General features: G+C 40.0%; 1 protein-coding gene and 1 long non-coding RNA gene across 2 annotated transcripts in view; one reads left to right on the top strand and one right to left on the bottom strand.

The window, feature by feature from the left end:
* Positions 1–23089, top strand: part of BCAS1 (brain enriched myelin associated protein 1) — a 61758-nt gene that overhangs the window by 2933 nt on the left and 35736 nt on the right. Inside the window, exons 2-4 of the mRNA XM_029070646.2 lie at positions 15779–15940; positions 16912–16956; positions 18741–18878. Coding sequence (XP_028926479.2) covers positions 15779–15940; positions 16912–16956; positions 18741–18878 — 345 coding nt within the window. The remainder of the gene's footprint in view (positions 1–15778; positions 15941–16911; positions 16957–18740; positions 18879–23089) is intronic.
* On the bottom strand, positions 1309–10167 carry LOC114813719. Its single transcript, XR_003761449.2, has 3 exons — positions 10100–10167; positions 9167–9215; positions 1309–1600 (listed from the first exon to the last, which is right to left on the bottom strand). It is a non-coding gene; the product is annotated as an uncharacterized LOC114813719 (long non-coding RNA).

Below are 23089 nucleotides of genomic sequence, written 5' to 3'. Positions count from 1 at the left end.
ATGAATGCTGCCGAATGCTTAGGCACCGTAGATTCAGACCTGTCCTTCAAACAAATGCCTATCCACTTCAACACAGCACAATATATTCATTATTATGTATGTGTTGAACTGAATTGTGACCCGGAATAATTATTTTTTAAAAAAAAAAAACCTTCTCATGCATCTGGGCCTATTGTTGAAGCTAAATATTATACATAGAAAATATTCAGGGTTTTGGCCCCAAATTCTTTGCGGGGACTGTGACTTGGACATTCATTGTCTGACGGCCTCCCAGCTATGCTTGCTCTTCTTGTCTGAACTGGAACATCTACAACTAACAGATAGGGTAGTGAATTAGAAGAGAGATGACACCATTTCATTCTGAGGGTCCCACACAAACCTTCTGTGTTTAATGAAGTACAGTCTTATTCTTGTGGACTCTAAAACTACATTCAGAGCATAGCATAATTAAAACAAGGCAAGAATTCATGAACTGATGAAGCATTTACTACTCAAGCCAGAAAAAAGATAAATTATAGGTCTGAAATGTTTCACTGACCACTGATTCATTCAAACAAAAGTGTTGGCAGGAGAGCAATCTTTGAAACTGGCACTATAGGCTAAGCATTTAAAGTCCTCCACACAAAAATATGGGTTCCCTATAGAAATGCATTTGAAAGCAGAAAAAGTTTCATTTCTAAAGTCAAGCTATTTCTAAAGATTTCTCTTTTTTTTACTTTTTAAATTTTAAAACAAATGTTTTCTAGTGGGATTTGATGTAGAAGTGTCATTTTTAAGAGGTTAGATGATTACTATGACTACATGGGTAAATCACTCAATTGAGGACTTAGTGAAGATTCCATTTCAACTAGGACTTTTATACCCAGATTTTTCACAACCTGGAACAAAGTCAAACTGTGTTCTTTCTCCCTCTTCCTTTACAGCCAGTAGAATATTCCCACTGGCATTGAGTCAGAGGCCTCTAAACATATAGTTCAACTTTCCCATTACTAATTAGTCTGGCTTATCTTTCAAATAAGAAATAAAGATGCAGTGATATAGGCTTAGTAGGAAATCAACCTCACAGCTTCTCTCGTGTTTGTTTTAATAATGAATATGTTCTTAAATTCCTAGTTTTTGAAATCATTACCATTCCTCTAGCTTCTACTTCTTTCCTCTGTACTGAGGCAATAAGTCTGGAGGGTAGGAGTGGAAAATAAACATTTGTGGTATAACCAAAATAGGGAGTGGGCAATGTTGTGAAACGCGTAAAGAAGAAAGTCCAAATTGAAATTAAAGTCTAGGGGCAGTTCATGAACAGATGTAAACCCTGCAGAGAGAGTACTGGGTTTAATATCATGCTTCACACATTCATTTGACCAGAAACAGATTCATGCAACGAGAAACCTCAAGCAAGAGTACTTTCTGCAGAGCTATGTCTTGCTTGTTTTACAACTTCTTGGAAATGGAACAACTTTGCAATTCTTTGGAAATGGAACTGTTTTAGAACGAAGTGGCTAAAATGTTCTTCCATTGCAGTGAAGTGTAAACTGCAGAATCCCGCTGTCCTGCTTTAAAGACAACACTCTGCTTTGGTTATTCCTGCTGGAATCCCAAACTGCTGGAAAAGTAAATTTATTTTGATCAGTTCTTTTGAAAATTTGTTTTAAAGTTTGGGGCACTATATACATTATCCAATGAAGATAAATTTAAAATATATTTTCTAGTGATATTTTGGAAGTGCACCTCATAATGAATACATTTATAGCATCTTATTTAAGTTTAGCTTGAAAGTGCATAATTTGAATTCTATCTTAACACTTTAGAAATGCATGCTATAAATGAAAAATCAAGTCTGTCATCTCATGGAAAATCAATTTCCATTTAGAAATACATAGCTCTTGGTTTGGGATGATGGTGCTTAATAGTAGAAATAGAATTCTGCAACACCTGACTTAAGCGTAAGGTTCTAATTTTAACCTCAACTGAAGTTTATAATTGACTTTTTCCATAATGTAATTTCCAAAAAAGTAGAGCACCATCTCAGACTATAATGCGATCCTTTTCTCTTATCCTAATTATCCAAAGAGTGAATTTCATAACAAGAAACCATGCTAAACAGTCACACAAACTATCCAGTGGATCCTTGAGAGAATGTTTTTAGGAGGAATTTTAATTGCATTGTAGGAACTAAAGACAATGATTACCCAACTCCTGTCTAGGAATCCAGAAGTGTCCATCTCCTCTTAATGATGAATACTTGGATTTTTAAAATAGAAAAGGAAAATCTAAGCTAATGCTTTCTACATCTTTCCTATACTGCATTTAGCATAATGGCCAACTAAAGTACATCTTTTCTAATTTGGATATTTCTCATTTCCCTTAGCTGCAAGCACTGAGATTTTTTAACTTTATTGGTTTCTACAACCAGGCCAACTCTCTCCTACATAGAATGTGATCCCTGCATGGGACAGGTCTTATGTCCAGTGGCATAGTGGATAGACCATGGGCCTGGGAGTCAAAAGGTCATGAGTTCTAATCCCTGCTCTGCCACATGTCTGCTGTGTGACTTTGGGCAAGTCACTTCACTTCTTTGTGCCTCAGCTACCTCATCTGTAAAATGGGAATCAAAACTGTGAGCCCCACATGGGACAGGGACTGCATCCAACCCAATTTGCTTATATGCACCCTAGTGCTTAGTAGAGTGCCTGGCACATAGTAAATGCTTAATATCATTATTAATATTAACCCAACACTTGCCACATAGCAAATGCTTAAATACCACAGTTATCTTTTGGCACCTGATACATTCACTCTTCCTTTCATGAAGAACTAGAGAAGCAGTGCGGCTTAATGGCTAGAACACAGACCACCACTTGTCTGCTGTGTGACTTGAGCAAGTCACTTTACTGTGCCTCAGTTACCTCATCTGTAAAATGGGGATGATAAGCCCCATTTGGGACACAGACTGTGTTTAACGTGATTACTTTGTATCTACTCCAGCCCTTAGAGAGTAAATGCTTAAATACCATTAAAAAAACAAATAAACCTAAAGTGGAGCCCACTTTCTTTCTAGTGTGCGCAACAGCATTGGGAATAACATTCTTAGGGAGTTGTTCATTTTACGTTGGCACAGAGGGTCTGCATTTTGCATTGGCCATATTGTTCTTCGAAAGGTTCTGGCCAGCAATTGGCAGTTCTACTAAATGTTTCAGAGTGATCCGAGATGTTTGTCAATAGCTGGTAACACAGTCTGGGTCTTAAACTATCTTTGTAAATAAAATTATGGAGAAAGCATGTATATCTCACTTCATTGCTATGGTGTTAATTATTCTGAGACCCAGTTTAAAATATTCTTAATACTAAAGATACATACTTCAATATTAAATAATGCTAGAAACATGCAGTTTACTTTCTGTTGGAAATCAGTCATGTGTGCAGAGTACTGTACTAGCTTTTGGGGGAATCCTATAAAGTAGAGTTGGTAGACATTATCCCTGCCCTCAAAGAGTTTATTAATCCATCAGTAGTGTTTATTGAGTACTTAGTGTGCAGAGCACCATACTAAGAGCTTGGGAAAGCACAGTATAATAAAGTTGGAAGATGCATTCCCTGCCCACAGTGAGCTTACAGCCTAGGGGAGGGTGGGGATAGACATTCATATAAATTATGATATATAATGCATAGATAGGTACATAAGTGCTGTGGGGCTGAGGGTGGGACAAATACCAAATGATCCAAGGTACAAGTGAAGCTTATCTACATTCCACTTGGTACCCAAGGAAATTTATTTTCCCTTTTAAATCCGCTATAAAATCAGTCCTCTTTAATAATCCGTATAAGGAAATTCCCAAGGAACACCACCAAGGGACTCTTTGTTACTAAAAGAAATAACTAACTGTATGGTCTCTCTCCTAACCATACTACATTTTCCTATTGAAGACAAGTCGATAAGTGTTTAGACCTTTAGTGGCGATGTTGCTGAGAGATAAAACGACACCTGGAAACGCTTCCCTCTATGTTCTTGCAGGTGAATGTTGCCCTATTTCCGCAGGTGCCTTCCCAGCCTTCCACTGACCCTCCGGCAGTTCTAAGTACTTGAAACTGCTTATTCAGCCTCAGACATAGTGGCTCCCAATGTCGTATGTCTCTGGGCACAATATAAAAAATTCACTTTACTCTACATAGCCCTTTTAAATCTAAAATCTCCTTGTGACTGTCAGAAACGAAGTAGCTCTTACTCAAATAGATGTTGCAGCAAACTAAAAGCCAATCTTTAAGAGGGCCTAACATGAAAGGGACAGTGGGTCATACAGTCTTTTTAGCCACACTGGGGCACCTGGAAAAGGAATTCATTTTCAAAAGCAGTTGAATCCAAAAGCCTTGGAAAATGTTTTCTTATTTTATTATAAGAAAATCAAACGGGTACAGAATGTCGGGAAGTGACTTCTGCCTGGACGTCTTCACTCCTTCAGAGTGATTCAGTATTTCCCTCAGCAATCTTTCCCAAACTTTCCACATTAAAAGACCCACATTTTTCCACCCAAGGCAGGAAATTATGAGGGTTTCCTTATTAAATCTTTCCCAGAGATGGGAGGGGGAGAATGGGGCAGAGAAGTATTAGGTTGTTGAGCCATCCAGCAAAATGCCATTGTAGCTTTCTCTGTGCCCAAGAGGTGATGGATAGAAGAGAAGATCCTCAAATGTTTCTGTTAGAATTTGCCTTGGAATTCTGCCTTGTAAAGTCCCTGCTGCCTGGGAGTTAAGAAGTATCCCAACTCAGGGACAAGTCCTTGCATTCTGGACTGGCCAAAAAAATAGGCTAAATATCCTATCGACCAGTAAAGGCCTATGCCAGATAGGACCAGGGTTCTAATCCCTGCTCTGCCACTTGCTTGCAGTATGATCTTGGGCAGTTCACTTAGCTTCTTTTTCCTCAGTTTCCTACCTGTAAAATGAGGATTCAATACCTCCTCCTTAGAATGTGAGCCTCAGGTGTGCACAGGCACAGTGTCTGAACTGATTACTTTGCATTTACCCCTTAGGTTGCTTGGCACTTAGTATGTGCTTAACAAGTACATTTGGAAATTGAGGTCTTACATGCACCCATCCATGCTCTATTCTGCAGGCCCAAACTCCAAAACCACATAGCATAAATTTAGATTAAAATAGGCCTATCTACTGCTTCTAGATGACACTGCATTCTTCCAGATACCTTTCAGAACAGTGAATCCAACTCAGGATCTACCCAGGTGGAAAGCTGGATGATTAGCCAGTTAATCCCAATAAAATAGGTACCCATTCAGCATCTTGGATAAATGAAATACATTTTCCTAAATAAAAAAAATTTTTCCCTTATTTTTCCAGATAAAAATAGACTTCCCTTCCCCCTTCATTCAGTTCAGTTACTTCTGCCAGCGAGTGGGTTTTTACTCTACCTTTTGGTTACGGTGCAGGTAGGGAATTATAGAATGTTCTTCTGACCACGTGAGTCCTTTTGGATTCAGCACCGCTTGTGAGAAGAAACTCACGGATTATGACAATGTGAGTTTTCTTTAGAGTTTTGCAAGAGTCATTATCAATGGTATTTGAGCGTTCACCATGTACTGAGTACAAGAGACTTGGTAGACAAGTTCCCTGCTCATAATGACCTTACTGTCTACAGAGGATGAGTTTACGGTCTAGAGAATGAAAACGTAAGCACTGCATTACAGGAGAACTGGTCAGAGTATTTATCGAGGGCCTAGGAGATGAAGAGTTTTGTACTAGGTGCTTGGGAGAGCACAAGTAAAATGTATGATTTCTGCTCTAAGAGCATTTAAGAAACAATATGTAGAGAATTTACTTAGGTAGGCCAAGGGGGTTTTTAAATTTTTTTTAATGATATTTGTTAAGCACTTACTGTGTGCCAGGCACTGTACTAGATAGAAGCAAAACAGGTTGGATACAGTCCATGATCCACATGAGGCTCACAGTCTTAAAACCCATTTTACAGATGAGGTAACTGAGGCACTGATAAGTGGCTCACCCAAGATCACACACGATCTGTGGTGGGGTCGGAATTAGAATCCAGGTCCTCTAACTCCCAGGCCATTTCCATTAGGTCATGCTGGTTCTCATAGGTTTCATGGAAATCATTTATTTACACAAAATGAATGAGAATAAAAGGAAAGAAAGGCATTGAAATGGTGCATCTGAGCATTCTTTCACTACACTAAGTCAAACATTTGTGGGTTTGCTCTCTTCAGAGAGGGGAAGAAGGGAATGAGACAGAGGATTCTTTCTTTAAAAATCAAAAATGAGTTTGACACAATGAATACTCATTTCCACAACAGTATTTCCCTCCTGCTTTTAAAGCAACATTTCCTTTTATGCTTTAAGATAAAAGTAGTTTTATATCTGAAATGAAGATGTGTTTTGGTTATACCAATGTGGGCTGAGAATAGCATTACATGTTTGCTGTAAATGACTATTTTTAAGAATCGGGATCACAAAATGTAAAGGCAACTCTGCCTATAGCTATCCCTAAAGCTCTCACTATGTGTTGATTACTTTTAGTTCCTCTCCCATAATTCTCTTTATCACTTCTAAGTGCCTATTCAAAGAGAAATCAAATTCTGCTTCTAAGTGAGACTACTGACTTGAGAGTGGGAGAAGAGACTTTTTTTTGTATACTTTAGAAGGTTGGTAACTTGTAATAATGAGAAAGACAGAGTTTCAGCAAAGCCTTGAACCACTGAAGGTGCTCAAGTAGTATCTGAACCATTTACATTTTTGTGAGTCACCCTTTTAAAAACTTTATAGAACCTAAGAGTTCCATATCATCTTTTAACATATGAATATTTTAACCTGTGATTGTGAAATGCTCCTTACAACTTTGCATTTCATTCAACCCCAGATTAACAAGCTTTGTATCACTAATCCTATTTGGCAAGAATTACTCTTCCCCTATTTCCAGATGGAAGGCTGCCGAACTATTAATCAAAGAGCTGAGCAAACAAGATGGCTTTCCATTCACTAATGCCATGTCTGGTTGCTTTATAACAATTTTCTGTTATACATATTGTCTTTGTTTGCTATTTCAGGAAGAGAAAAAACTTAAATTTGGGGATAAATTTTAAAAGGAGAAAAGAATTGTTGAAGGAAGACAATTTGTTTAAAAAAAAAAAAAGCACATAATGAATAGGTGTTGGCTACTGTCCAGATAAAAAGGTCAAGGATCTAGTTACACAAACTATAACCACCAAAGTTGTTGGTTAGCTTTTCACAAAGAATATAGTATTTAAGAAGGATAATCTAGATTCATAAAGCCAAAGATCGGTGGGATCACCTGGCCTGCCCAAAATTGGTGCTCAAGCTATAGATAGATAATAGATTATAGGTAGATAATTGTCTAATTTACTTTACGACATATGGTCTTAGGAGGTGTACTTGTAGCTAAGGCTTACTCAGTAATGCTGGTTATGTGTGACTGGTTGTTACATCTGGAATCAGTAACCACATTCTCTCTCCATACCTGTAATCATTACTTCACCAGCCAACCAGCCCTGCCCATTGATGTTGAGCTAATTGCTCTCCCAGGTTTAATTAATTCTTGTGCTCTGGCTCCCTTTTCCTTCAGCCATGTGATTTGATTACTATAGTGCAAGTATGAATTCCTCGCTGTCATCTTATTACGTTTCCTTTGGTATTTTTTAAGCACTTACTATGTGTCAGGCAATGGGCTAAGTGCTGGGATAAACATAAAATCAGGTTGGACATAGTTGAAATTGGAGGGATGGGTAATTGGATAGGATAATAAAATTCCTGTGTTTAGGAAAATCCCTGCAGTCCAGGCATTAAGGTTAAGGGAATACCCGTGAAGCCCCCTAATAATCTGACTCACTTAACCAGACTGTAGCAAGGCATATCATGGATAGTTATGACCTCTGGGATCAGAGATGGCAGTCATTGGAGTATTAAATGATAGAACTGCCCAATGGAGCTGCAAAACCATACAACATCTGTCCTATTTCCTGGATTCTTGGTCTTATAGAAAACCTCCACAGTTGAGCAATGAAATAGAATAATATTTTAGTACTAATCACTTCAAACTCAAAATGTAGGATTAGAGTTTACAATTAAAGTAAATAAGCTCTCTGAATTTAAAAAGGTATTTTCTTAATCTAAATTCCTTGAGGGTTTACCATTCTATTTTACTGGTAGAATCCCCAACTCCTAGATCAGTGTTTTGCCCAATGTAGGAATTCAAATGCTGTAGATAACCAATTTTTAATCAAACATTTGAATGCTTCCTTTTTTTTACAGTATTTATTAAGCATTTACCTTGTGCTGGGCACTTTACTAAGCATTGGAGTAGAGACAAGCTAATAATAATGATAGTATTTGTGCTATGTGCCAGGCACTGTTCTAAGCGCTGGGGTAGATACAAGGAAATCAGGTTAGACACAGACCCTGTCCCACATGGGGCTCACAGTCTTAATCCCTATTTTACAGATGAGGTAATTGAGGATGAGAGAAGTAAAATGACTTGCCTAAGATCACTCCCAGGCCCAAGCTCTATCCACTATGCCACACTGCTTCTCTAATCAGGTTGGGCACAGTCCATGTCTCAAATGGAAATGACAGCCTTAAATCCCCATTTTACAGAGGAGGTAAGCTTAGAGAAGTGAAGTGACTTGCCTAAGGTCACATAGCAAATAACTAGTAGACACAGGATTAGAACCCAGATCATTGTGACTACCAGGCCTGTGCTCTATTCACTAGGCCACTTTGCTTACTGTATGCAGAGCACTCTAGTATGTGCTTGGGTGGGTACAATAAAGTAAGCCCGTCAAACGGCAGGGACTGTCTCTATCTGTTGCCGACTTGTTCATTCCAAGCGCTTAGTACAGTGCTCTGCACATAGTAAGCGCTCAATAAATACTATTGAATATCAGAGGTAGTAGGCATGTTCCCTGCCTACAAGGAGATACAGTCTAGGAGCTTAGTCTGTTAAATAACACAAACAGTAGTAAACTCTGACTTCTTAGCCCTGCTTTTGGGAGAATCTTAAAAAATATCTTCTTTAGAGTGCCAGCCATTCATCAGAAAAAGCTCCTAGAGATACTGGGGACTGACCTTAGAGAGTCTTTTTTTTTTTTAAAAAAAGGAGAGAGAGAGAGAGAGAACCCTAGGAAATTAATACCTGATGATCCAGAGAACAGAAGCTGGAATGTTAATGTTCAGTTTCATGTCTGCAACAAAATATAGATGCAACAGAATTTGCCAGTAGAAATTTCATTTTAATATGTCATTTGTTGTTACAGAGATGCAATAAACTCAGGTCCATATATGGAAAAGATGCCTTGGGCTCCTCCCCACATTAGTATCCCCCATAGTGTGGAATAAACTATTTTATGCCCTGGATTATTTATTTAAAAACAAAACAAAGAAAAACCTCTCCAAATTGTTAACAGCCCGGTTAGCCTGAAGGTGAGCAGAGGGATGTCTGTGACAGGGGCCTGCACTGTGACCATATCAGGTGGGTTTCTTCTCTGACTCAAACTTACAAGGCTTCCTGTGTTGCAGTAGGGGATGGGAATTCCTATAATTGTGCCTTAAGAGTTTGGCAATTTGGTATTCCCATCCTGCCAAACCCCAAGGCAGCTATAAACAAGCCATTACAGAGACTTAAAATACTACCTTCATATCTGAGCCCACTCCAAGCAGCCAGGGGGTGTTTAAAGACTACACTCCAGAAACCCACCTGCCCATGTGATTGGCACTAAGCAGCCCAGACATTCCCATCCATTTAATAAACTCTAAGCTTTTTAAGCTAGCAAAGTAGGCATACTAACCCTAAAACTGCATCAATTTTGCCACATACCATTCAGGAAGAGCTGGTCTGCTAGGGTTATTAGCAGAGACACCCCAAGAAAAATTGAGAGGATCAATTTCTAGACAGTACCAATTTTTTTTTTCTTAGAACTGGGACTTAACATACAGGATAAGAAGTAGAGCAGTAAGTTGAAAGAGAGCCACATACTAGAACCCTTAGACCCACAATCCTCTGTAGAGGTATAAGCTTTTATGTTGACAAAGGAGATTTTTAGGCAGAGGTCTACAAAGGGGTACTTACAAGATATATATAGCAGAATGGGCCCCAAGACTCTCAGAGCACTTCAACAGTAAGGTAAGCAAACTGTCCCTCCTCTCCCCCGGCCACTCCTCAATATAAAGGGTTCCAGCTGACTTGATTAAAAATCATTCCCAGATGATTCTAAGAAATGTAAGCTTTTGCCTTCTGGGAAATGCAATTCTCGGCCAGTTCCCCTTAGCCCCTTAATTGTAGCAATTCCTCTGTTGAAGCATGAAAAGCAATATGGTTCAGTGGATAGAGCATGGGTCTGGGAGTCAGAATAATACTAATGTTGGTATTTGTCAAGTGCTTACTATGTGCAGAACACTGTTCTAAGCGCTAGGGTAGATACAGGGTCATCAGGTTGTCCCACATGAGGCTCACAGTCTTCATCCCCCTTTTCCAGATGAGGTATCTGAGGCACAGAGAAATGACTTGCCCACAGTCACACAGCTGACAAGTGGCGGAGTCGGGATTCAAACCCATGACCTCTGACTCCCAAGCCCGGGCTCTTTCCACTGAGCCACGCTGCTTCTGAAGGACCAGGGTTCTAATCCTGACTCGGCTACATGTCTGCTGTGTGAACTTGGGTAAGTCACTTAACTTCTCTGGGTCTCACCTATAAAATGGAGATTAAGAGTGTGAGGTCCATGTGGGGCAGGGTCTGTGTCCAAACTTTTATCTATCCCAGTGCTTAAAACAGTACTTGGCACATGAATAATAATTGCTTAACAAACACCATAATTATTACTAAGTTCTAACGTGATCACAACCAGATTTGGCCATCATTGTTCAATCCTGTCTCTTCAGCCAGAATTGGTCTAAGTGAGGCGATGATAGTGCCTAAGTCCAAGAGGCCTGGGAGTGGGGAGGGAAACCCAGTCCCAAGATCCATCAGCTCTCAGAATTTATTTATCGATGCCAGTTGGGTGGCACACAAAAGGAAAGTGTGTGTCTGTGTGACCACAGCTCCGGCCTAGCGTTCTCCAAGGGAACTAGGTTAAACCGCCTTCTATAAGAAGCTAAGACTAGTCCATTCTTTTGTCTTTGGCAGTGGTGCAAAATGATCATTGTTGAAAGAGTATTATGATTACCCTCCTCAGATCTATCCTCCTGATGTAGATCACTGCTTTGGATAGAAAGTGCCTTCCCTGGGAAAGCTGCAAGCATTATCCATTCACGTTATTTTTTCAGTTTTTCAAGCTGCCTTACAGCTGGCCTGTTACAGACATTTTGTTCTTGAATTTAGACTGGTTATGAGTCTGTAGCTATGAAAGGACAATGTGATAGGGGTTATATGAGTTTCCCAGACCTTGGGCATGTAGGATAATAATAATAATAATGTTGGTATTTGTTAAGTGCTTACTGTGCACTGTTCTAAGCGCTGGGGCAGATACAAGGTAATCAGGTGGTCCCACGTGAGGCTCACAGTTTTAATCCCCATTTTACAGATCACAGCTTTCCCCTCACATCCAATATCTAGAGTTTCTTTCTCTTTTTTTTAAATAAAAATGGTGTTTGTTAAACACTTACTATACCTTAAGGACTGTTCTATGCCCTGTTCTCTTCCACATGTCTGTCTTCCCCAACGTAGATTATGAGTCCCCCGTGGGACAGCGACTGTGTTTATTTATCTGATATTTACCTCCAGCATTTCTCATATAGAAAGCATGTTACAAAAGCCATAACAAACTACCAATTTAGCTGTCATAACTGTCGCCAGTCCAGGTGGAGAGGTAGCCATCACACACTTTTTCAGTAAAGCGACCCTATTGAGATGCAGCTTTCCCTAGTGGATAGAACACTTTGGGAGTCAGAAAGTCATGAGTTCTAATCCCAGCTCTGCCACTTAATGATGTCAGTATTTGTTAAGTGCTTACTATGTGCCGAGACTGTTCTAAGAGCTGGGATAGATACAAGGTAGTCAGGTTGTCCCACCTGAGGCTCACAGTCTTCATCCCCATTTTACAGATGAGGTCACTGAGGGCCCGAGAAGTGAAGTGACTTGCCCAAAGTCACACGGCTGACAGGTGGTGGAGCCAGGATTTGAATCCATGACCTCTGACTGCTAAGCCCCGGCTCTTTCCACTGAGACACGCTGCTTCTCACAGCTGCCACTTGTCTGCTGTGTAAACCTGGGCAAGTCACTTCACTTTTCTGTACCTCAATTACCTCATCTGTACCATGGGGACTGAGAATGTCAGCCCCAGGTGGGACTGTATCTAAAACAATTTGCTTATATCTACCCCGGGATTTAGTACAGTGCCCGGAACATAGTAAATGCTTAACAAATACTATTATTATTGTTAGAGGTAGTGTCTGAATAAAAAATCTGCTTCTAGCTCCCAAATAGTCACCTTTGATTTAAATTATCCAAATATTTCAGGAAGACTTTTTTCTTCAAATACCTAGAATCCAGCATTTGCATTCTTGTGGCGGGGCGGTTGCCACTGGTTTTTCAATCAGCAACCCACTGAGTATGTACTTTAGATCTCAATTATCCAATTACATGATTATATTTTGTATTTATAGTATTTCAATTATAATTTCCCCATTATACCGTAAATTGACCGATGCCAGGGAGTGAGTCTATCAATCAAACCGTACTCTTCCAAGTGCGTAATGCAGTATTCAACATACAGTAAGCACTCGATAAATACCATTTGGTTGATCCAGATGATTTTAGACCGTGAACCCGCTGTTGGGCAGGGATCGTCTCTATCTGTTGCCGAATTGTACGATCCAAGTGCCTAGTACAGTGCTCTGCACCCAGTAAGTGCCCAATAAATACGATTGAATGAATTTGCTGGCATAAATTTATGTACACAGAAGATTTCTTTTTCTCCGTGCATTTAACTATTTCCTGACTTCTTTTACCCAAAGTGAAGTATAGGAGAAAATAAAATGATGGATTAATATGCTAGTCAATCAAGATCAATCTATTAAAACAATTCATATTTCTAGGTGTAGTTTTGGTCTAAATTTCTCTATCAGGATAACTGTTCCAATTCCTTGCTCGTTCCTTTACCCATATGGTTATAGTCAAAGTCTGCATTAAACACCACATTTTTTTGAAGAAAAACTCCTAACAGAACAGTATTTCTTAGTGATGTGAATGTTTTCAGTCTCATTTTCAATATAATCACTGGGGGCGGGGAGGTCCAGTCCCAGTCTATATGGATCAGTTCAACTCTGTTTTAAATACTAAAAACCAACTTTTTCCCCAGTCCCCCGAGATTGCATCCTTGGGCCTGATTCCTGATTGATCCCAAGAGTCCGTCTGATTGAAACTTCTGCCCCATGGGTTCTAATTCTTTCTTATGGGCTCTTAGCTCTGACGTGCTAATGGGCTAGTTTTTCTTAATCTGCTCTTATTTGCTTTCTTAATTGCTCCCAAGTTGGGGGAGAGGGGACGGAATCTAGTTTGTTGTCCCTAGGGAGAAAAGCAGTTTTCCTACCTCCTTCATCCCCCTGCTCTTGAAACATTTTCTCTTCCCTGTGGTTCTACCATTTTCCTCGAATCTCACTGTAGGCAGAAGCCTAATTTAAAATGATTACGAACAAAACCGCTCTCCCTGTAGTCTTGATTTTCAATTTGAAATGTTGAGAAGCAGCATGGCCTAGGGGATAGAGCACGGGCCTGTGAGTCAGAAAGTCGTGGGTTCTAATTATGCCTCCGCCACTTGTCTGCTGTGTGACCATGGGCAAGTCACTTCACATCTCTGTGCTTCAGTTACCTCATCTGTAAAATGGAGGTTGAGACTGTGAGTCCCACATGGGACAGGGACTGTGTCCAACTCGATTTGCTTGTATCCACCCCAACCCAAGGCAGTTCATTCAACAGTATTTATTGAGCGCTTACTATGTGCAGAGCTCTTGGAATGGACAATTTGGCAACAGATAGAGACCATCCCTGCCCAATGACAGGCTCACAGTCTAATTCTAGAGAAGCAGCATGGCTCAGTGGTAAGAGCCCGGACTTGGGAGTCAGAGGTCAGGGGTTCGAATTCCAGCTCTTCCACTTGTCAGCTGTGTGACTGTGGGCAAGTCACTTCCCTTCTCTGTGCCTCAGTTCCCTCATCTCTAAAATGGGGATGAGGACTGTGAGCCCCACGGAGGACACCCTGATGACCCTGTATCTCCCCCAGCACTTGGAACAGTGCTCTGCACATAGTAAGCACTTAACAAGTACCAACATTATTATTATTATTATTACTATTATTATTAATTTGTCAAGAGGCCCAAAGCTGTTTCTGCTCCCTACTTTCTACCACCTCAGTTCCCAAGGGCAGCACCAAAGTACAGCATGGGGGTTTGGTAGTGGGGGCAGGATGAGATGGGGGAGGAGAACAAGAACCCCCACCCCCCACAGACTGATACCTGGGGAGGTGGCATGTAGGGGGGGGAAAGAGCCAGCCTGGGTCCCTGGGCCACTTCTCTGGGCTACCCTCTATCTCTGCCAACACAACTTTAAAAAGTCCAGATTAGGCAGGAAACCCTTGTAGCTCTTCCTCCATTTTAATATTTTGTAACCTAATCAAACTTAATATCAAAAATAATAATGAAAATAATGGTGTAAACCTATTGTGAGCAGGGATTCTCTCTCTTTATTGCTGTATTGTACTTGCCAAGCGCTTAGTACAGTGCTCTGTGCACAGTAAGCACTCAATAAATATGAGTGAATGATTGAATGGTACCTGTTAAATGCATACTGCATGCCAAGCACTCTACTAAGCGCCAGGGTAAGATGATCAGGTTGGACACAGTCCCTGTCCCACATGGGACTGCAGCTGACTGGCACAGTGGATAGAGCACAGGCCCGGGAGTCAGAAGGTCAGGGGTTCTAATCCCGGCTCCACCATTTATCTGCTGTGTGACCTGAGGCAAGTCACTTCACTTCTCTGGGTCTCAATTCCCTCATCTGGAAAATGGGGATTTGGGACTGTGAGCCCTATGTGGAACAGGGTCTGTGTCCCACTTGATTTGCTTGTATCCACCCCAATGTTTAGTACAGTGCCTAGCACAGAGTAAGCACTTAACTAATACTATAATGAATTAATTGTTAATATCCAATAGTACTTTTCCTTGAGATTGAAAGTAGGTTGGGAAATTGCAGAAGATAAAATAGAGGAGCCGATTTTTATAGGCATATATAATTAGGTCCTGGGGCTATAGAGAGGAATCCACTTCATTGGGTCTTCCCCGCTTAGCAGGACTGGGCCCAGTTAGTACTTGTCTGGGTGACCACCTCGGATCCTGGATGCAGTCACCCAGCCAGATTAGATGATCTCTCAAGGTCTCTTCCAACTCTGTGGTATTCTGCCATTCTGAAGGCGGGTGTCCACCTTTGGGTTAGTAGGCAAAGTTGGTGGAGAGTCTTAACATTCAAGAGTTTCTGTTTTGAATGCCAACTGCAACTTTAATTATTGCTTTTGTTATTCCGTGTCACTCCAAACAAGCTTCTCTCAACCAACTGTGGATACTGAATATATTAGTTAAGGAGATGAGGTGTAGGAAACACAGTCATATAAACACTTGATTGTTCTATATATGTAGGCTGAGGAAATATGGCTGGAATTAGGTTTACAGGGGCAAAATGATGCAAATTGCAAGTATCGTTTCTCCATTCCACTGCCCGTTAAGCAAACTGGAACTGAGAAGACTCTACTCTGTTTTTAGGATTTAGTTGACAGCAACAAAAAGGATAAACTGCAAAAGACAGTGGCCACCAATTTTTCAGTCCTTGAAGATCCTAAGGAAACTGAAATTGCAGAAGAGAACCCAAAGACAGAAGATACAACAGAGAATAATAATCCCATCATGAGTTTCTTTAAAACCCTGGTAAGTTACTTCATTGATTGTTTTTCAAGGCCCAAGAACTGTTAATGGTCATAATCTTCTTTCATGTAGCTTTGTAGTTAAACAGTATGTTACATCCACTAAGCCCCTTTTCAATATTAGTCAATGAATTATCATTCAGTTAGATCAGTATTAGGAAAAGACAGTTCTGTGATTTAGCAGCAATAATGTTCAGGTGGAAAATAGGAAAAAAAAAAAACAGTTCTCAATTGGAAATTTTCTAAGAATGGTTTTTGTTTCTAGGGATCGTCTAAAAACTAACCACCTTTAGCTTTTTATAAGAGAATTAATATATTTCACTTATTCATAGGAAGGCCATGTTTGTAGAGAAAATACATTTATATCTGCTATGGGGTGGGGCTTGAGAGGGTGCTCTTCCCTAAATTGTTTTGCAGTTCAGTTTGCAAGTCAGGGATTTTGTTGAACGACTCAACACCCTCCTCATATCAGCAGAACCTGCCACTTGTTCTGAACAGTCCAACTCAGTCAACCCTTTAATTGAAAACATTTTAAAATGTGGATCCATTCACCTCAGTCTTTTTCTTCCCAAAGGCACTGAAAACCACCTGATTAGCTTGTTTATTTTCAGTGTTCTTCCCATGGAATTGCAAGCATTCAAATTGATGTAAAAATTAGGACTAAGAGACAAAAGGAAAAATACTTTTGCAAATAGCGCAGCACAAGAATCAAATTCCAAACAAGCACTTTTTTGGACTTGAATAAAAACTGTATATGCCTGGGAGGGAAAGAAGGATTTTCTCTATGTAAGCCTCTGTTGGAGGCTGAAGAATTGTTTTATTTCGCATATGTGACCATGTGTATGTCTGGACTATTTTCCATTATCCCTTGGGTGTTCTCTGGTTTATGGGTATCGTCTGTGATTCTTGATTCTTCACTTTGAACCAGACAGTTCTGAATAACAATTACTTATTTTGTGTTCCCAAATATTTAAGGTTTCACCTAACAAGGCTGAAACAAAAAATGAATCAGAAGACAAGGTAGGTGGCTTTTTGGTTGATGGGGTAATGAATAGCTTCTTTTTTTCCCCCACATTTTAGCTGTATCACTGCATAATGCTCTAGTTAGCTTGACAGCTATTAAAATATTTTCCCATTTCACCTTTTAATCCATTTTGGTGGTACCCTCAGATACCAAAAGTTTTTAAAGCAAGATTATAACTTAGTGTAAAATCTCTTTGATAAGGATTTCCCAATTAATTTCCTTTGTGGAGAAATAGCAGCTAAAAAAGAAATGGAAATATATTGACATTTATATCAGCAATTGTGTAAATTTATAAAGGCACCCAGAGGAAATTGTAAGCAGAAAGCTTGAAGACAATGAAACTCCTCTTAGAGTAGAATGAAGCCCCTGAACTTTTCAGTGTTCCACAATATGCTCATTAGCATTTTAATGAAAATTAAACCTGCATTTGGAGAGAAGGTGCTAAACGAAATTAAATAGCTTCCCTAGATGAAAGATGCAAAATGTTAACAAAAGTGGGTGTGAGATGTGCCTACGGTACAGCTAGAAGAAACCGAAAAACCTCTGGAAATCTTTAATATTTGGAACAACGAGATTGGAGACAATTATCTCTCTTCCTCCCCCTCCCGTCCCTTCCCCCCACCCCCACTGAAACTGCAGATTTCCTCAAGGAAAACACTCAGGGGGAAAAGTTCAATGAAAAATAGTGGGAACTTTCTCTCTGGGGAATTGCTAAGTGTTCTCACCAGTTTCTGGGTTATTCTTGGGTTATAAATGTATAAATTTCAATTGCTTTGGAAGCCCCGCACAGCAATAGGTGAAAATCTTGTTTGCATCTCCTATGCATATCAATACTTCCAGGGTCATGAAGAGGCAAAGTTGAACAAAACTAGAGATTTATTTGTCAATTCTTGGAACATCTTTTTTCTAGTCCCATTCTCCTAATGTGGAGAAATATAAATGAAAATATATAACTGTGCATCCAGGGCTCTGTAACACAAGGCCAGAATATCTACATGTACTACGCTAACTGGTCCAGATCTTTTATGCTTCTCTAACTTGTGTACACAGTTCATAATGTAATGGAGAAAGAGCACAGATGTTCCGCAAAGGGTGGAGCTGTCCTATTGCCTAAAGGGTTTCCAGATATATAATCACTATAGAATTAATGGTTCTGCCTTTCCTACTAGCCTAAAATCCCTTGACACCATCTGGTAGGGTCTTCCCTAAAAGCAGTTTTGTAGTCTAAATTGCAAGTGCAGTAACGACCATTTTGCAAGTAAAGCACTCAGTCTATCTGGCCAGTGAGATTTCAGGATCCTCTCAGCTGTGCCAGCTGGGGATATATCTAACGATCTGTCTTACCATAGCCCTCTCTAGGTTCGGTTTCTCAGAACTCTGATATGCCCACACGCATCCAGTTTCCTTTTGGCAATAATGATGTATTAAATAGGGCTGGATTTAAGAAGATAAAATGGGTGGACGTGGAAAATCCTCTGGGGTGACTGCGAGTTCCTTGTTGTTATTAGCAATAATGATAATAATAATAACAACTGTGGTATTAAGCGTTTTCTATGTGCCAAGCACTGAACTAAGTGCTGGGGTAGAATCCAGATAATCTGATCTGACACAGTTGAAATGTGGCTTCCTCTTGAAATGGTCCTCTTTTGGTACTGAAGAAGAAATTACATTCACATCATCAGCATATGGCAGGTGTATGAATGTCTTGATATGTACTTACAAGCAAAAAGAAAATGGATTATGTAAAAAGGCCTCAGCTGTGACTGCTGTTACATGAAAGGCATCCAAAGCGGAAAAGGTTCAAGGAGGACAAGCTGGTCAGAAGGCTGCAGCAGAAGCTCAGACTAAAGGATCCAAGAAAAAGAATCCAGACAGTCCCAGACTAGGCCACGCACTGAGAAAATTCTTTAGACACAAGGTCTGTATCTTGTCCTCAAAAAATATCAGAACCCTGATCAGCATAGATGGCTCCTATTCTAGCAATTTGTGGATTAAAAACCAAAAGGCATTCGGCACAGGAAGTGGATGAGACTGTTAAAGATCTGAACCACCTCATTTATGAAGAGCATCAAACCAGTCCCGGTGCATTTGTTTCCATTAATATATCTTTTCCATCTGTGAGGACAGGGTTCTGAAATATCCCTCTAACCACTTTCACATTTTACCAACACTCTTTGAATGTGTATGTGTGTATGTATACACATATAAACACACACATATGCATGTGTATGTATATATGTATATATATATATATTCTAATCTTCCCTAATACTAATTGAATTCATCCCCAAAAGAAAACAATGAATTATGATTAGCCTTATACAATCAATCAGTGGTATTTTTGGAGTGCTTACTATGTGCCAAGCACTGTATTAAGCACTATACGGTTACGACTCTTCAGATAGCTCACTGAATCTGGAATAGTGACTGTTTCACATTTAGAGAGCAGGGAATGCTAGCAGTACAGGATTACAGTGATCAATTTTTGCAAGCAGATGTTTTGGGTACTCAGGATCATCAACTTAGTTATTCAACAGTGTCACCTGATTTGAGAATAAATTGTTCCAGCCACTAATTCTAGGCCCAAATTGTTCATGAAAATTCAGAGGTTTGTTTTGCATTTTAATTTACATTTCCATCTGTACCAGCCAGGGAATCAAACTCTGCATTTGAATCAGAGCATTTAGGATGCTAAGCTTCCTTTTAAAACTGAATGTGAAGAAAATGATGAATTAAATTTTTATGAAAAATAATTTCTTAATGCCCCACGAAGAGGAGCAAATCCCTTATTTTCTTGATTTGTTTTTAAAAGGAAACATTGCAGCGAGGGGATCAGTTTTTTAAGGCTTTCTAATTGTCCCCAGGGTACTAGCCTTAACACTGAACTGTAGGAGGAAAAGCCGCTAAATTCTGGAAAAATCTGTGGTGGTGGTTACAAAAAGTCCTTTTCTGCAGAGTTGCATGATCAAGCATAAAGAACAGAAGAGTTAACAATAATCTGCATTTCAATAATTGGGTAGTGTATAAAATATTCACATCGCATATGCTAGAAGAGTAATTCCATGCTCCTCAAGTGTACATTTATGAGGCAGATGAAGGGGGACTTTTGGAGCTGCTTGGTTCCTGTTCTGTATTCTCCCCAACAGAACACGGCACATCCCAAATTTGGGTGCCGGTCCAACTCGACTCACATGGAATCCAGGCTCCATGAGTGCGGCCCACTTTTGGACCCAAATGCACTCGGTAACCGGATCCAATCTACCTTATGGGTTGCGTGGCTATGCCTGGCTCCTATGGGCTGTAAGAACTTATGGTTGCAAAACTTTTCCACGCAGGTGTGGTTCTATGTACCTATATACCTATACAGGCTTATCATAGCTGTTGTACTTGCCTAGGACTTTCTTCCTTACCCTGCTCTCCAAGCCTAGATCTCCCAAAGACCGTGGCAAAACACAGAGTAAAATTGGGGGGGGGGGGGCACCTGAAAGATTTAAACAGGCAGATTTAAAATCTTCATTAAGCCCTACTTTGTAGTTTATCTAGAAGAAAGAAGCGTAAACCCTAAGGCGAGGAAAACCCAGGTCCTCATTCAAGATTCACTTCTGATTTGCTGTGTGACCTTGTGCAAGTCACTTAACTTTCACGCATCTCATTTTCCCCTTCCATAAAATAGTAATATTAATTCCAGTTACCTATCTTATATTTGTAGTAAAGATTTATAAGCCCATGCTTTGCGCTCTTCAGCCGACAGTTGACTTACAAGAAAAATATATCTTTGGTATCTGGCTGTAAAAATTCAAGCAAAATGATTTTTCTCTATTGAGGCAGTAGATGAAAACAGCACTGTGTCTCTTTGTCACCTACCAGAATGAGTGAGCCCTGAGTTTACTTATTCTTGGTAATCATGTGGTTCTCATGTTGGCTTCACTTCTGATGTGTCAGTTTGCATTCATTACTTTAATGTTCTACAAAGAAAATGCAGCTTACGAAAAACCACTAGCCATCAATATTTTTGATTTACAAAGTCTACATTCACGTTTCTTACTTGTCTCCAATGATGCCCATTCTTCATCTTATGCACCTAAAGATGTAATGGGATGACTTGGAAGAACCCTAAAGGGAATCTACGGCTATCATTAATTCATTGTCTTTTTCAGTCCCTGAATAATGTTTACACTTTAACATCCCCCAAAATGTGAAAATAAGAAGAAAGGTCATTAATGGAAACAGGTGGTATTAACAGTACTAGTACTTGGTGTGGGGGGCATGTGAGGAAATCACTGATGATGAAACAGAAATGGCATTTATCTAGTTAACTCCTTTGGATGCTGCACTGTGCTCGAAACCACAGGACAGAGGGGATGATTTCCCCTGCTGACAATTGAAAATGCATCTACTGCTAAAATGGGACACAACAAAAGATGCATCTATTTTCTCAAATGTGGCCCAACATAGCCTCCTTTCCAGCAAGAGAGTCGCGTAAAATGAATTTCAGGTACAAAATGTCTCCCCTTTTCCTATGAAATTTCAGGTAGAGGAGTACTCTATGCGAACAATATCCTATTTGTAGTTTCTCTCTTCCCAGTGTGCCAGAGGAGCCTGGAGGAGAATTTCTAGTTCTGTTTTATATTGTGAAAAGCTCTAACGTGTACTGGGATCTCCAGCAAAGCAGAGTGCAGCAGTCCAATCTACTACACTGAAGAATCATTTTCAAAATTGCGCAGGAGAGGACAGATTGTGCTTAATCCTGTTGTTTCTTTGAAATCCTACTGTAGGACTCAATGTACTCCCGTAGTGAACAAACAAGTGAGCTGCTTCCCCCTGCAGCCTCCCCCGTCACATGATACATGTGTGCCTTCAGAAACAGTCAAAGGTTGCATTCTTTTGGCAAAGCTCAGTTAACATCACAAGCCACTGTGAACTTTGAAAACTGCCAGTTCTTAACAGCTAGCACCATTTTCTCTGTTATTCTGGGGGCCTTTCAACGATCTTTACCGTATCCATTCCTCTCCCTGGCTATGCCTCTCTAATTGCATAAATCCTTTCGAGGCCAAAGAAGTAAGATAGCAAAAGATTGGTTGTTAGGTTCAAAAGGCAGGAAAATCTTCAGCCACCACATTTTCTTCTTGCCAGCAACAGAATGCTCTTGTTGTTTTTTTCCTTTTTTTCTCTATTGAAATGCAAGGCTGTGAATTTAAAATTGGGTTAGAAATGTATCCTCACATTTTCAAACCCCTCCCTACCCAAACCAAGATTCACAGCAATATCTTAGTCCTTCGTCTCTCCCTTGGTGCCTAGATAGCTAAAAGCAGTTGCTGTTGCTCAATGCACTTAAAAACAGGAAACACCATCTCTGCAGCAGTAACTGAAGACAAATGTGTTCACATTCAGGTGAAAAAAAACCACCCTGTATTTTGCAGCATCTTCGGATGGGCGTTTCTGGATTTCTGCAGTGGTCCGCACACAAATATTCAATTCATCTTTCTTCTGTCAGCTTTTCTCTATGAGAGTTTCACTGGAATAATGCCAACCACCACCCCTGAAGCTCAGGGCTTGTGGAGGGATATAAATTGGAAACCTAAAGGAGGTCAGCTCAAATAAAAGAGGGCAACATGCTGTCTTTCTCTGAGTGCTTAAATGTCTCTCTGGCCTTCTGTCCAGGTGTGAACAGCGATGTTGGGTCAAAGAGATGTAACTCTACACACTCAAGAAGGATATCCAGACAGGCTATCAAAATGGAGTACATGAGAGGTTTTTTTGTTCAACACTCATTTCTTGACTAGAATAAGAGAAAGAAAACTAGTCATTGGTGTAAAGTTGAAAAACTGTCACAAAACTTCTGATTACCGTGTCCTCCAAGTTAGTGTTTTAGTGCTCTTTTTTTGAAGAGTGTCTGAAGTCAATCTTAACATTCACCCAAAAGACTGGATGGGCCTGGGAATCAGAGTACCAGGGTTCAAATTCCAGCTCTGTCACTTGTTTGCTGTGTGATCTTGGGAACGTCACTTAACTTCTCTGTGCCTCAGTTTCCTCATGTGTTAAAGAGGGATTAAGACTGTAAACCTGATTAGCCTGTATCAACCACAGAGCTTAGAACAGTGAGTGCTTGACACAGAATAAGAATTCAAC

The sequence above is a fragment of the Ornithorhynchus anatinus genome, chromosome 8 (genome assembly GCF_004115215.2).
Source record: "Ornithorhynchus anatinus isolate Pmale09 chromosome 8, mOrnAna1.pri.v4, whole genome shotgun sequence".
NCBI lineage: Eukaryota > Metazoa > Chordata > Mammalia > Monotremata > Ornithorhynchidae > Ornithorhynchus > Ornithorhynchus anatinus.
The sequence above is the reverse complement of the archived record's forward strand: the minus strand, read 5'-3'. Positions and strand labels throughout refer to the sequence as shown.